Below are 10,000 nucleotides of genomic sequence, written 5' to 3'. Positions count from 1 at the left end.
GGAGAAAAAGAGAAATCAGAACCAAACAAGAGGAAGGAAAAGGATAATAGGATTGGAAAAAATGTTGTGGACTACAATGAAGGAGATTTGTTTAAACTCTACGACCAATGGGAAGTAAGCACATCACTTTACACTCTACGCTTCTTTGGGAGAATAATTTAAGGGGTGATGCACAGCCTAGCTCTGAAAAGAGTTGGGATAAATTGAATGTATAGTTTCGAACCAATCTTTGTGTTTCTAATTGACTATAAAAGATCGCCTCACAGCTGCTCCTCACGATCAGTTAACTGCAAAGCTTGCATTTTAATACTCTGAAAGTGGGATTGTTATTCATGACTCTAGTCTGACTATCAAGTTTGCAATGTAACTTGAAAATTTCCTTCACACCTAACCCCTGTAAAAGATATATTTTGAGGGCATATTAGACAACAACTTTAACAAAGTGATCCATAATCTCATGAAAGTTTTGTAGTTTCGTGCTTAGGGCATCCAATTAGTGTTTCAGAAATGGTAGATTTGATTCCTGTGTGGGACACTCCATCGCTGTGGAAGGGGAGTACGGCTGGTGTGAGCTCTTAAGGCGGTCTGGGGTGATTTATTCTGGGAATCAAACCTGGGCCACATTGGTGGGATGCAAGTGCTCTCACTGTTGTGCAACCCCTGTGCAATATCTAATATTTATTAGCTTGTTATTGTCTCACTGAAAATGTGGAGTTAAGATGGAAAAGGTCACAAACTGATACTCTCCTTTTTAAAGGATAATGATGAAGATATAGATGAAGAAGATCGATATGATGACAATGATCCACGGAAGCCGCCCCAACCAGGCCCTGCTTTTGATCCAACACAGTTCAAAGATGATCCAATTTCTCTTATGAAACTAGCGAAAAAGGGAAAAGTGGTGATGCTGTTTGTAACTATTACTGGAAATCCAACGAAGAAGGAAGCAGAGCAGATTACTGGAAGATGGCAGTCCAGTTTGTTTAATGCACAGTATCAATTGGAAAGGTAGTATTGACAGTGTATAAATAATATCATGGTACAGTTTGGTTGGAAAATGATTTGTACTTTGTGTAATTTGACTTTCGTTATCTGCATTGTGAATGAAGCTAAATTTAATTTAATTCAATTGAATGGAGCTATATTGTTGCTTGGATTCATGTTTGAGAAAAATGTTCCCTGCTTTCTAACTTGTGTACAGTGGTTTACATACCTATTAGGTGAGAAGAAATTTGGGACCTGTATTTTTTGGAAAAAAGAATAGATTATCTTGGTATATCTAAGGTTTGAACTTGGCAAAATACCAATTTGGTGCTGTTGTCTGTTTGTAAATTAACAACTAGCTTCAATTTGGAGCAATTATACCAATGTTATAAGTACTAACTACAATCGTGAGGCAAAAGTCTTGGGACACTCACCCATTTAAGTTGGTTTTCTTTTAAATTAATACATATTAAATGAAAGATGTTACAATTGAACCCACTGGGAACTCGCAAAAATCCGAGCCCCAGATGGTATTCGAACCCACGACCCTCCGTGTTCTAGTACAGATGCTCTAACCACTGAGCTACTGGAGACTCTATGGTGAGCAAGGGTGAAATGTGGGTATTTGACTCGAGCTGGATCACTCAGCCACAGAGTCAAATATCGACTGACAGCATAGCTCATAACTGCATGTGTTAAAGATTCTCTCACATTCGCTCACTTTGGTGATTGGTTGGTTGCATCATTCACAGAAATACAGGAACTGGATGCAGTTATGAGCTATGCTGTCAGTCGATATTTTGACTCTGTGGCTGCGTGATGCAGCTCGAGTCAAATACCCACATTTCACCCTTGCTCACCATAGAGTCCCTAGTAGCTCAATGGTTAGAGCATCCGTACTAGAACACGGAGGTCGTGGGTTCGAATCCCATCTGGGGCTCGGATTTTTCTGAGTTCCCAGTGGGTTCAATTGTAACACCTTTCATTTAATATGTGTTTAAATAAATAGTTTTAATAATTGCCCCCTTCCCCCAGAACAATGTTGCCAAATGAAGAGTTACTGTATTTATTGTGAACATACATTTCCTAGTCAATTTCAACATTGATTGGGAAGGGGGGGGGGGGGGGGGAACCTCTATTTTGTGGCTTTCAGAGGAATTTTCACAGTTATGCATACCTTATGATGTCTGAGAGGTTTTCAATTTCAGGCAAGGGCAAGTGCTCTCACCACAGTACCAACCTGGCTCGACTATTACAAGTTTTACTGACTTGGCTGCTGTTTCTTGGTTACAGGAACTTACTTGAGCTTAGTCATTGTATACATTGTATGTCTTCATGTGTCGCTATCCTTGTTGTTTTTAGGTATCTTGTGGCAGATAATCGTGTATTGTTTATGATAAAAGATGGCAGCCTTGCTTGGGACATCAAAGATTTTTTAATTACCCAGCCAGACTGTGAATTGGTTGAGTTTGATAATCAGCAGTTTCCAGGAGCTGGAGGAAAGGTGAAAACTGAGCTTTGACAAACCGAAGTTCCTGTGCCTGGTGATTACCAAACACATTTTGCAAAGCAAAAGAAAGTTTGATATAGTTCAATACCATGGGGTAGCTTTCTTCCAAAGTTGTAAAATGATGTTTTTAAAATTCTGTTTTGATATACTTGTAATTGTAAAGCGTGAGTTGCCAGAAATTGAATTGTCACAATGAACTTGATATACCACTGAGAGCTCATAAGATCTTCAGTCATTCACCCTTTTTCAATAATATTTACTGGTATTAGTAGGCTCATTCTCTTATGCAGCTGTGTAGCTTTGGTCAGGCAACACTTCCTCTCTCAATTTGTTTGACTGCAGTGACCAACTGAAAAGAATATTAAACATTGAGCAGGTCTTCCAAAAAGAGATGCTGTGTTGCAGGCTTAGGCTTCTTTTCCTTTGCAGATGTTGATCTATCTAAAGCACTTCTTGATATTTTAGACAACTTAGTTGTCAATTAGCCTCTGCACAGTATAACTCCTTTTCTGTGACCTTGAATTACCGTCATTTGTGAACTCATAATTTAGGGTGCGTTCGATTGACCGTATTCTGGAATAGGAATACATGGAATATAAGTTAGAAATCCTTTGATTTTACGGAGATTTGCATTAAATTGTCAAACATCTGCTAAAATGCTACTTTAATTAAACATATTTTTGTTATCCTTGCTGCTTCCAAACACGCCAAACATACTGTTTTAATCATCACTCCATGTATTCTTATTCCGGAATAGGGTCAATCGAACGCGCCCTTAGTGTTAATATTTGCTGTATTAGTATGTTTTCCTAGATTCACCATCGAAGTTTTGAGAGAAATTCAGGTCCGTTGTTACCGATAGAAAGCTCGGTGTGCCCAGTTTTTGTTTGGGGCCATTTTTTTTGTCAGCTTTAGGTTTGTAGCATTAATTCTTTAATAGTTCTTAAAAGGATTTACCTTTCAGTAATTTATGAATACACAACCTTTTTAGGAATAGGTAGGAAAAAATAATCCAGGATTGTACATGTACACTTTTTTTCTTTATAAAAAATGAAGGAGAGCATTAGATGCACCCACTAATGAGCAATAATAATTTAAATATTTTTGCAAAAATATTGTAGTTTATTTATTGCAGAAGAAGCTGTTCTTTCTTAAGGTTACAGTGTTCTGGTAGTCCTGAATTCTGTGTAAAGACTCTCTTTTTAAAATGATGTATTGTTCTTTCTGAATGTCTGATCAGTATTATTTTTACTGCTCTAAGACTGGTTTTCACTTAAGCATTGCACATAAACACAAGCAAAATGCACAGACCATTAAATTGTTTGACCTACATGTATGAAGGTAAAACAAAAATTCTAATGATCAATGTGATTTTGTGTATGTTGCCCATACTTATGTTTGCATCTTTAGATCCATTCTCTTCTGGAGCTGTTCTCTAAAAAAACTATTTTTTCCTGGAAAGATTATCAGGTTCCTGGGCCTAGTTTTGTATGCTTTTTGCAAATAAAAATGAGAGTCCTGTGCAAAGTTAGGTTATTTGATCTTGATTCACTCTTTTGACTTCTGAAGGGCTTGTTTTATGCTGTACAATTTTATCATTATTTGTGAATGGAGGCCAGCCATCTTTGGGGCAACTGGGTCAGTAACATTTATCGGTTGACCATGTGCTGGTGAATGCAGCTTGAACAAGTACGACCATTGTGAGTAAGGGAACCCTTCAAATTTTAGTCAAATCCACAAGGAATTGGAGTTGGTGGTGTGTTGCGTATGGGCAGGCCAAATTATTCTTGTCAGGACTTAAATAACGTTTTTCTCTTTGATCCCTGGAATCAATACGACTGCCACCTAAATAACCACCTAAGTCAAGACAACTGAAATTACTGTACAACACAAAGCTACAGTGCGAGGAAAACTCATTTGTAGCAACTTGTATAACTCGGTGCCTGGTACTTCACTAGTAATTAGTAATAAGTTACTTTTACCCTTATAAGAAATAACCATTTCGCTTGGTTTTTCGCCCCTAAAAACACAAGTTGATGTGAAAATATTTGTAAAGTCAAGATTAAACCCTGGATGCAAATCATTTAAAGCCGCACGTGGTCGAAGACGACTTGAGCAATCCCACCGCAATCCTCGAATAATTATAGCCTGCCACGAAAATCTCAATTCTTATATTCGTTTTAGCGACTGATGGCATTTACAAGTCTCAACGATAACTATCGAATCGACTAATTTTCAAAAGGTAACCTAAAACTGAAAAGAGCATCGATCGTTTCGACGGCCGCCATCTTTCAACCACGTGGCATGTAACTTCAAGGTCATACATTAAAAGTTTGGACTAAGGAGCGTATAAATGTTGGCTATTGACTTTCGAAGATTTAAAAAAAATGGTGCGACATAGTGAGAGTAAGCCCCGTTGAGTTGAACATTAGCCAGATGACACTTGCATAACTTTGCTGCGACAAATAGCCTTCCTCTTGTCTAGCTCGGCTGAAGAGCTTCTTCGCTGTACAGACTCGAGAAAACCTCTATTCTTCACGACTGGCACTCACTGCCTCAGGTCCGGGGACTTTCCCCAAAGCCAACAAAGTGTTGTTGAGAAGAAGGCTTAAGTGTTAACACGAGAAACGTGTTTTTCCAAAAGCCTCTAGTTCTTCCCCGTGTGTAGCTTCGTAGCAAGTCTTCACTGTGTCGCACACTTGCCGGCTGTGTGACACGTTAATTTATACCGTAGGTTCAACCAATCAAAGAAGCGCTTCTGTTATGGTGGCCAATCAAACACAGAGTAGTATTTTAGTGATAAAATTAGGATTGGTGATGGATTGGTGTCAATTGCTGGACTGCTGGCTGTCGGTTTTTGGATCTTTAGCTCAGAGCACTGGGTAAAAGAACCCTCGAATATTTTACTGGATACTCTACACCCATGAACAGAATTGAATCGTTTAAGGGCCACATTTTGTTGCGATAACATGCTCAATTTCAGCCCAGGCGCAAAACGCAAGTTTCCATGCGAAAGTTTACTGAGATGAGAAAACAAAATCGATGCGCGTGCTCACGTCCCTTTTTTAGCAAAGCTGAAAAAATAATCACGATTACATGGATTTTTCGGCCCTGGCAGACTGGAAGAGACTCTTGTTTTCCAATCGTGTCTACTGGGAAGATGTTTGGTTACCGCCGGAACAAAAAATCATTATCAGACTTTGTTTGCTCTTTTGTGGAAAATATTTTCTGGAGGAATGTAGTTGAATCATGGGCAGATTATCTTCGTGAACCTGCAGAAACCAGCTAGTGACTTCTTGTCACATCCACTATGGAATAATGTTTTTATTAAGATTGAAAGTAAATCTTTCTTCTATATACTCTGGTCCGAGAGGTTTTTCTTGAGCCACGAGAGAGCCGCGCAATGACGAGAAGAGAAAAACCTCTGGTTACCTTGGACTTGAATTTCACTTTCATCAATTGGTTGGTATTTTTACAAACACGCAAATTAATATGATTGCTTTGTTTGATTGGTAATACCGAGAGGACGCATGATTTCTAACTTTCCATTGATTCCTTTTGTAATTATCGATTTGACGCGTTTGACAGCTGGCGTCCGCGTGAAACTGAGATTAGGGAGTTTAAGATCTACAACGCGACGGCAGCGAAAACGTCACAAAATATGCATATTTAATGAGCAAAAACAATAGCTTTGCACGTTCTGCGCGTGCATTTTTCATTTTTGTACATTTCTTTCACGTTTTCTGCAAATCTACGACGTGAAAATACCAATTCTAAAGTTTTTCAGAGAACGTGAACACAAGGCAGCGAATTTGAATTTTCTGTCGTAGCTTCAACACCGCACCTCGTAATTCAGTTCCTGGAAAAGTTACACTAGTTTTTAGAAGTTAGATAAGCCAACATAATGACGAAAAAGATTAATTAACCTGAAGTTGGAATTTGAAATGACGTTTTCGTTACCGTCGCGTCGCAGATCTTAAACTCCCTATTAGGGAGCTTAAGCAACGACAACGGCGACGGCAACGAGAACGTCATCTCAAAATATAAATTCGTGTTATTGTAATCGCTTCGTTACTATTTCAACTTTTTTAATATGACGGGGGTGTGGTAGTTCCTCAAAAATGACGCTGGTAGGGACAGCGCTCAATTAAGGGCAGAAAATGAAAATTTATCCTCAAGTAATGACGTTGTCCATAAAACCTCAAATTTGGCTATTTCACGTTGTAGTTTTGCTGACGACGGCAAAGAAATGGACAAAAGTAAAAAACGCACGTGCAGGGCGTGCAAAGCTATTGTTTTTGCCTACTAAATATGCAAATTTGTGACGTTCTCGTTGCCGTCGCTGTTGTCGTTGCTTAAGCTCCCTATTCAAGTCCAAGGGAACCAGAGGTTTCTTTTCTCGAAGTTCTTGCCGCTTCGCGACTCGAATTCGCCTCTTCGCGGCTATCTCGCGGCACAAGAGAAACCTCTGGGATCAGGGTATGTTCCATAGGTCGTGGTACATAAAAAAATTACACTACGTCAGTGATCTTGTGGACGAATCTGTCTTCTTCTTCGTGTCAACCATCTGAATTGATTAATAAGTTTAATTTTAAGTGAATCTTCTTACAAGCTTTTGGTATTATGAGCGCAATTCCAGTTTCATGGAAATTAGAGATTAGAAAGTTTGGTAAATGGTTATCTGTGGTCAAATCTCAAAATATAGAGAGATTATTTATTGGCACAAATGTACTGTTGATGAAAATGGGTGTTAAGGATCGCGATGAGTGCTTTTTCTGTGAGAGAAAACCTGAAACTATATATAGAGCACCTCTGACTGGATCTTTCCACTGACAAAGCTACCTAAAGTTTCATTATAATTTTGAAAATTTGGCATGTGACATTTCCTATCAGGAAAAATTCTTAACTTTGTAAGTGGAAACTGACCAAAAAAGCTTTTTTGTCAATAAATGATGCATTGTATGTAATGTAGAAATGTTAGTATTGTAGTTGTATTACATTAAGCTTGCACTGTTTGTAATAGTTTTTATTTTATTTTCTGTGTAATAGATGTATCTTAGGTGTAAAATAGTAAGTAAATGTTGGTGGACGAAAACAAAATATCTCTCATTAGCTCCTTTTGTTCCTTATCTATGTCTCTAGAGTAGATAAGAAACAAAAGGAGCTAGACCGAGATCTTTTGTTTTCGTCCAACAACATGGCGGCGATGACGTCACGTGAAAACTTCTTATTAGGCTGATTTAGCAACACAACGGGAACGTCAGTGGCGACGGCGCGCGCAGAAAAAACACCAATGAGAATTCAGAATAGAATAGACTCCACTCTTTTGTTCTCTATTCTAAATTCTCATTGGTAGTTTTGCTGCGCGCGACGTCGCCACTGACGTTCCCGTTCTGTTGCTAAATCAGCAAATGGCGGTACTATCAGCGCCTTTGTTTGGAGGCATGATGCATGAATACCGCTCCCGCTCTCTTGAACCGTGATAATTTCAGCCTCTTACCTATTGCATCTATTTGCATCTCATTAAAGGAAAGGACGCTAATTATTATAATGTGCGCACAAGAGATCATGATCTCTTGGTGCGCATTTTTTCCTTTCTTGGCAAATTGATGAGCATGTGAAATGACTTGTGATATCTTCGATATCTTATGATGTCACATACTCTCATCTTAACACAGATATTGACCAATGAGAGTGCGCGTACTATCTTAATTATTTTAAAAATGTTGGTGTTGATTGTCAACCTGGTTACAATGTGAACCGTATTTGATTAAAGAACTTCATCCAATCCGCTTACGAAAGGCATCTTCGAATTCTGATTGAAAGGTCTACGCGCCTGAGTATATGTGAATTGTTTAATATTTAGAAATGGTTTGACACCACTCTCTGGTTGGAAGAAAACTTGCAACTTGCAAAGTTAGGATTCAAGACCTAACGTTACGACAATCGTACTGGTGTGTTTGAGATTGATGCAAGAGAGTTCATCACACCAGGGAGTTCGTCGCTAGGACGTGTTATTGACGATCAACTCAGTATCTTGGACCGAACTTGTCGACGAATTGTCCCGCAAAGTCTCTTTATTCATAGATGCGTTAAACCGAGTTTAAATAAAGAAATTCTACTTCTGCGTGGAGTACGTCCCTTAAATTCTCTTAAGGATGTGGTCCAAATCTACAATACTCTCATTTTGGCATACTTTGATTACTGTAGTCTCGAGTGGGACAGTTTGACCATCCAACCTAGCAAGACTCCCGTTACGAAAGCGCCTTTTGATACAAGCTGGAATTTTTTATTAGCCAGATCCTAACGATGTTTAAAACTGTCCATGAAGTCACTCCTGAGTATTTACAGCGTCTTTTTATTCCTCGCCGCGCGGTATATAATTTGAGAGACCAAGAGGGGTACTAGACTTGCCCAAGCCACGCACTAACTCTTTAAAAACAGGAACGGTGGAGCCGGGGGGGGGGGGGGGGCTGGGAAATTATTTAAAAAATTTTAAAAACTAACAGAAAGAAAAAGTAGCATTTCCGAGCATTTCAAGAACCCCTTACAAGTTAGCGTCTCTGGCGCTTGCTTGTTAGCCGCCTTCCCTCCCCCCCCCTCCCTCCCACCAATACAAAATACGCTCCGCCGTCCATGAAAAAGGAGTCTTAGGGGGTATTTACATGAGGCTGGAACGATCTCAGATCGGCATGAGTTCGTATCGGCCTCGATCATATTTCTTTTTATGCGTTGACATGAGACCGGCCTGACAATGAACTCAAACCGGTGTGAATTCGTCTCGGCTACTGAACCGAGACGAGAAATTCTTATACCGGTCTGAGTTCGTACCGGTCTCATGTAAATCACAACAAATCTCAGACCGGGTCCAGAAATTTCAAGCCTGTATGCTTTTGGGTCTGCCATATATTTATTAGAAAAAAAACATATCGTTTCATCCCGAAACCATGCACTAAGCATCTCGTCCCGGCTTCACGTAAACAGCTGCAAAAATTTCATACTGGTATAAGTTCATACGGGTCTGAGTTCGTCCCGGCCTCATGTAAATACCCCTTAGTTATAGCGGGGCCCCTCTGTGGAACAGCCTGCCTCAAGGGCTAAGAAACGCCGACTCCGCTGGGCAATTCAAACGACTTAGTACCAAAGCTTTACCATCAAATTCCCATACAGCCTACGAACTAAAGACTTTTCTTTTGTTACATGGACATTAATTATCAAAAAACAGAAATGATCCTCGTACTTACCTGGACAATCTGAGCGCAATTGTCTCTTCTTGACACGTGCAAAATTCAGGCGGGGATTTGAAACCACGACCCCTGCAATGCCGGTGCAATGCATGCTGTACCAACTGAGATACGAAGCCACTCGGAGGTTAGGAGTAGGTGAGGGAAAATCACCGAAAAACTCGTTTTACATCCATCGACAAGCAATCATACAACCCTCTCGAAACTTGAGAATTTTTATTCAAAGAAACATCTTGGTTAAACTCTTCATAAATTTAAAAAT

At 39.5% G+C, this 10,000-nt stretch overlaps 2 protein-coding genes across 3 annotated transcripts in view; one reads left to right on the top strand and one right to left on the bottom strand.

Annotated features, from left to right (window-relative positions):
* Positions 1-3,854, top strand: part of LOC138007799 (LDLR chaperone boca-like) — a 3,971-nt gene extending 117 nt beyond the window's left edge. The window contains exons 1-3 of the mRNA XM_068854877.1: positions 1-114; positions 758-1,008; positions 2,347-3,854. The exon at positions 1-114 is cut by the window's left edge and continues 117 nt beyond it. Coding sequence (XP_068710978.1) covers positions 1-114; positions 758-1,008; positions 2,347-2,506 — 525 coding nt within the window. The 3' untranslated portion in view covers positions 2,507-3,854. The remainder of the gene's footprint in view (positions 115-757; positions 1,009-2,346) is intronic.
* A 6,089-nt stretch (positions 3,855-9,943) lies between these two features.
* The window catches only part of LOC138007797 (uncharacterized), a 33,638-nt gene continuing 33,581 nt past the window's right edge, over positions 9,944-10,000 (bottom strand). The window contains exon 3 of one of the 2 annotated variants that reach the window (XM_068854875.1): positions 9,944-10,000. This exon is cut by the window's right edge and continues 1,873 nt beyond it. The gene's annotated coding sequence lies outside the window, so the exon portion shown is untranslated. The other variant, XM_068854874.1, reaches the window with a different exon arrangement.

Source organism: Montipora foliosa, chromosome 6 (genome assembly GCF_036669935.1).
Source record: "Montipora foliosa isolate CH-2021 chromosome 6, ASM3666993v2, whole genome shotgun sequence".
NCBI classification, from domain to species: Eukaryota; Metazoa; Cnidaria; class Anthozoa; order Scleractinia; family Acroporidae; genus Montipora; species Montipora foliosa.
This window is presented reverse-complemented; position numbering and strand designations above follow the sequence as displayed.